The sequence below is a fragment of the Sinocyclocheilus rhinocerous genome, unplaced genomic scaffold, assembly GCF_001515625.1.
Source record: "Sinocyclocheilus rhinocerous isolate Xijiao unplaced genomic scaffold, SAMN03320098_v1.1 scaffold1534, whole genome shotgun sequence".
Taxonomy (NCBI): Eukaryota; Metazoa; Chordata; class Actinopteri; order Cypriniformes; family Cyprinidae; genus Sinocyclocheilus; species Sinocyclocheilus rhinocerous.
This window is the reverse complement of record NW_015638992.1, coordinates 478,242-482,194: the sequence shown is the minus strand read 5'-3', so window position 1 is coordinate 482,194 and position 3,953 is coordinate 478,242. Positions and strand designations below refer to the sequence as shown.

General features: G+C 35.9%; 1 protein-coding gene across 1 annotated transcript in view; it reads left to right on the top strand.

Moving 5' to 3' along the window:
* Positions 1-3,004, top strand: part of LOC107750927 (hydroxysteroid 11-beta-dehydrogenase 1-like protein) — an 8,101-nt gene extending 5,097 nt beyond the window's left edge. Inside the window, exons 4-5 of the mRNA XM_016566507.1 lie at positions 528-708; positions 2,972-3,004. Coding sequence (XP_016421993.1) covers positions 528-708; positions 2,972-3,004 — 214 coding nt within the window. The remainder of the gene's footprint in view (positions 1-527; positions 709-2,971) is intronic.
* Positions 3,005-3,953: the final 949 nt, after the last annotated feature.

Below are 3,953 nucleotides of genomic sequence, written 5' to 3'. Positions count from 1 at the left end.
TATAATTTATTTATATAAATATATAAAGTATAAGTCAAATAAATATAAATAATATATATAAGTGTTTGTTCTGTCCAGATCTTTCGAGGACATTGGTGCGGCCCAAATGCAATCAATGTTTTCATTCTATTCTGTGCATCAATCAAGATATTTTTAGAAAGCAGTTTATGAATTCATTTGCAGTTTGTCCTCAGGCTCATTTATCTTGTTACCTTGGTGATCTATTATAGTGGACAGAACAATGTGCTAAACATAACTATCGACACCAGACGCCACTCACCTTCTCCTGGATCATGATTCAAGCAACTTCACACACACTGACACAACCGACTGACTGTAAAGGAACAAGTCTGGGCCATAGTTTTCATTTTTTATTTTTTTTGTTAAAACTGACTACATGACACTTAAGCACATTCTTACCTGTTATTTTGCATGAATGCATTCATTTCTCTGTCATGCAGTCAATGCAATTTTTTAAATGCATCATAGTAGTAATTGGCTGAATCACCCATAACTATATTCTGCAGAGGATACGCCATGATGACCACCTATCCAGCCAGTGAAACTGCTCTGAGCATCATTAAAGCCGGGGTGACCCGCCAGAGAGAGGCCTACTACCCCTGGTTCCACTACTTCACCTGCCTGATCAATAACATCTTCCCCTTCATGAAGGGCATTCTGCTGTCAGGCCTCAGCGCGGAGTATACAGTATGTACTAAAACATCTGCATAGTTCAGAGAACAGTGTTGTAAATACAACTTTACCACTGAGAAGCGATATCGTCCTCTTTTGGAAGACCAAACAAAGTAGTTTCAGCTTCACAACGAAACACACAGCGCCTTCACGACATGGCGGCAGCAACAATACTACAGCCAGAATAAAAGTTACGCCTTCTTTCTTTGCGTGAACATTTGGGTGGCGTTATGCAAATCTTCCCACATAGTGATGTAGATATGTTGGGGGCGTGTTAGAACGAGCCGTTTTAGGTAGGTGTGGTTGACTCTTAACTTTTATAAAGAATATCTCTTTGGATTTGAGACTTTAGTCTTTGCAACTTTACAGATCTTCTTTATGCACCAAGAGCTTGTAACACTCCAAAGAGAAAGGAAAAATTGAAATCGCATCATATGATCCCTTTAAAGCCACTTTATGTAAGATTTGTACCTTGAAATATCAGTTTCAAAATTATTCTGACGTTCCAAACATCTGTTCTGGAAATTTGAAAGTTAAGCAGGTCAGAAATTATGCGAAAAGGGCAGATCGTTTTATGGCAGCAACAAATGCACGTATACAGCTATATGGTAGGGGGCGCCAAAGTCGCACAAATCCATAAAACTACATACAAACGGGATTTTCCATTATATATTATTTATTGTGATAAATTAATGTTTTATGTGCACTTGAGGCCATTTTTACATAGATAATAATAGCCAGTAGATCATTGTAGTTTTTCATCAGTAGTTTTTCTTAAAATATTATATTTATACCCCAATTTAAAAACCCACATGTGTAAGACGAGCCAACACAACATTGTAAATAATACAAAAGCACAATCAATTCATTATAAAATCAGTCACAGAACAAATAACATTCAACACAAGATGCTATTAATGACACTTGGGGAATTATTTTATAATATTTTTTAAGAACTCTATATGAAAGACTTTTAAGAGCCAGTGCTTAATTATTAAAATGTTTACGTATTTATTTGTCTGACATTGTTTAATTTTTAATTTTTAATTTTTGAACTCCACCAAGGCTCTGTGCCTTTGGGATTTGAACTTGCAAATATGTATAAAGTTTAATGAAATTCAATTAAGTAAACACCACATCAGTTTGTGAGTCTGTATCCGCAGTCTTCATTTTAAAAACAAATGTTGAAATATTAACGCCAGACATGGGATTTGCAAAACTTTACCAGAATGAACAATGTTCTCTTTCCCCTGTGTGATTTTTTTTTTCTCTCCCAAAAAAAGAAATATAATTGTAGACCCAAACCTTTTCCCATGAGCGCTGTGGGAGTTTGCTGAAACCACTGAAGGATGTAAAATCTGAAATTAAACTCTTTGTGACTCACTGGGACATGGGACAATTCATTTCCATTTGTGCAAGTCATTTATAATGAAATATTTGAAAGTCTCCAACCATTAAATGCTTTTTCTGGTGAAGTTGTGCCATTATTAAAGTTCTGAAAGTATAACCATAATACAAACATTACATGTGTTATGTTACACGGGTCATACTGGCTAATGAGCAGCCGTGAGAGCAAGGTCAAAACCATCATGTCAGTGTTGCGTTGTCATTGTCTGTCAGAAGCTGATAACTGTTATAAGTGAAACATTAATCTGCAGTATGAAATGGATAATTGCACGACAGTTTTAGGTTCACCGGAACCTGAAGTAAATGAATTTTTTAACTTATCTTTGAGCTCAACCCCATGTCGTGATTTGATGTGCTCATCAGCTGCTGTATTTAAACACTTCAGGTCTTACTGCGGCCCTTGTTCTGTGAAATTAAATACAATAAAAAGAAACAAATAATATTTGTATACTTCGTATTGAAAATATTAAAAAAACTGTAAATAAATCAAATCGGGGAAGTCGTGGCCTAATGGTTAGAGAGTCGGACTCGTAACCCAAAGGTTGCGGGTTCGAGTCTCGTACCGGCAGGGATTGTAGGTAGGTAGGTAGGTAGGTAGGTGGGTGGGGGTTGAATGTACAGCGCTCTCTTCCACCTTCTTCCACCTCAAGGCACCGAACCCCCAACTGCTCCCCGGGCGCCGCAGCAAAAAATGGCTGCCCACTGCTCCGGGTGTGTGTGTGTTCACTGCTGTGTGTGTGCACTTTGGATGGGTTAAATGCAGAGGGTAATGGGTCACCATACTTGGCCACATGTCACTTCACTTCACTTAAATACTATTGAAAAGCAGATGATAGTACCACCACAACACTTCTGTTGTACCATGTTGTAGGCTGATATCGATGACAACTGTTTTCCTGAATAAGATTCTGTGTCATACTCACTCTCAAAAATAAATAAATAAAATAAAAAATAAGTGCACATTCAAATATTAATTACTTTATATCACTGTACTTGAATGCACAAATAGAAATAACAATGGAAACGGCTTGTGTGAGAAATCAGTCACTGGAATGAGTCTGGAAGTCTACAATGAAATATTTACAAGTAATGCATTGTTTGCAAAAAATAAATAGATAAAAACGGATAAAAATTAAATATATGGCTACTTTTAAATGGCCGTAAATGCAGAAGATACTGTCCAGCTGAACTTTGACGTCTCGGCATCAGGCTTTAATGAGATCTTGAGTGCTGCTAGAAGATGCTCGTCGGAACCGCAGCTTTGGCTCCCTGTGTGCCACAACCACACCAGCTCGTTTCCATGGTGACCTGCTCATGCACAACAGTTCTTTGCCAAGATGAGATGAGATGAGAAATCCCAAATCAGCAACTAAACCACACAACATAAAATACAATCTTTCAGTCTTTACAAGCCTTTCAGATGTATTCAGTGTTTATTATTAGATAAGTTAACAAAATTAGCAATGCTAATGAGAAAAAAAATGCCCCAAAATGTATTATTTAGCATCAAATCATTTCATTAAATGCAAAATATCAAAACAAGAGTGGTTTATTTAAAGACGCACAAAGGCACTTTGTAAGCAGCTGATTTACATTTGACACAATACAACCAGAAAAAAATTAAAACAAAGTTAAATAAGACATTGACCATATAAAAAAAATAATTTAAAATAAATAAATAATAAAAGCACCAAAAGTTAAATAGGCTAAAAGACATTTTTTGAAATATCCAAAAGTAAAAAAAAAAACACTGACCAAAAACAAACAAACAAAAAACAATAAAAAAAAAAAAAGTCAAATGAACGACCAATAAATAAAAGAATAAAAGACACTGACCAAAACAACAACAACAA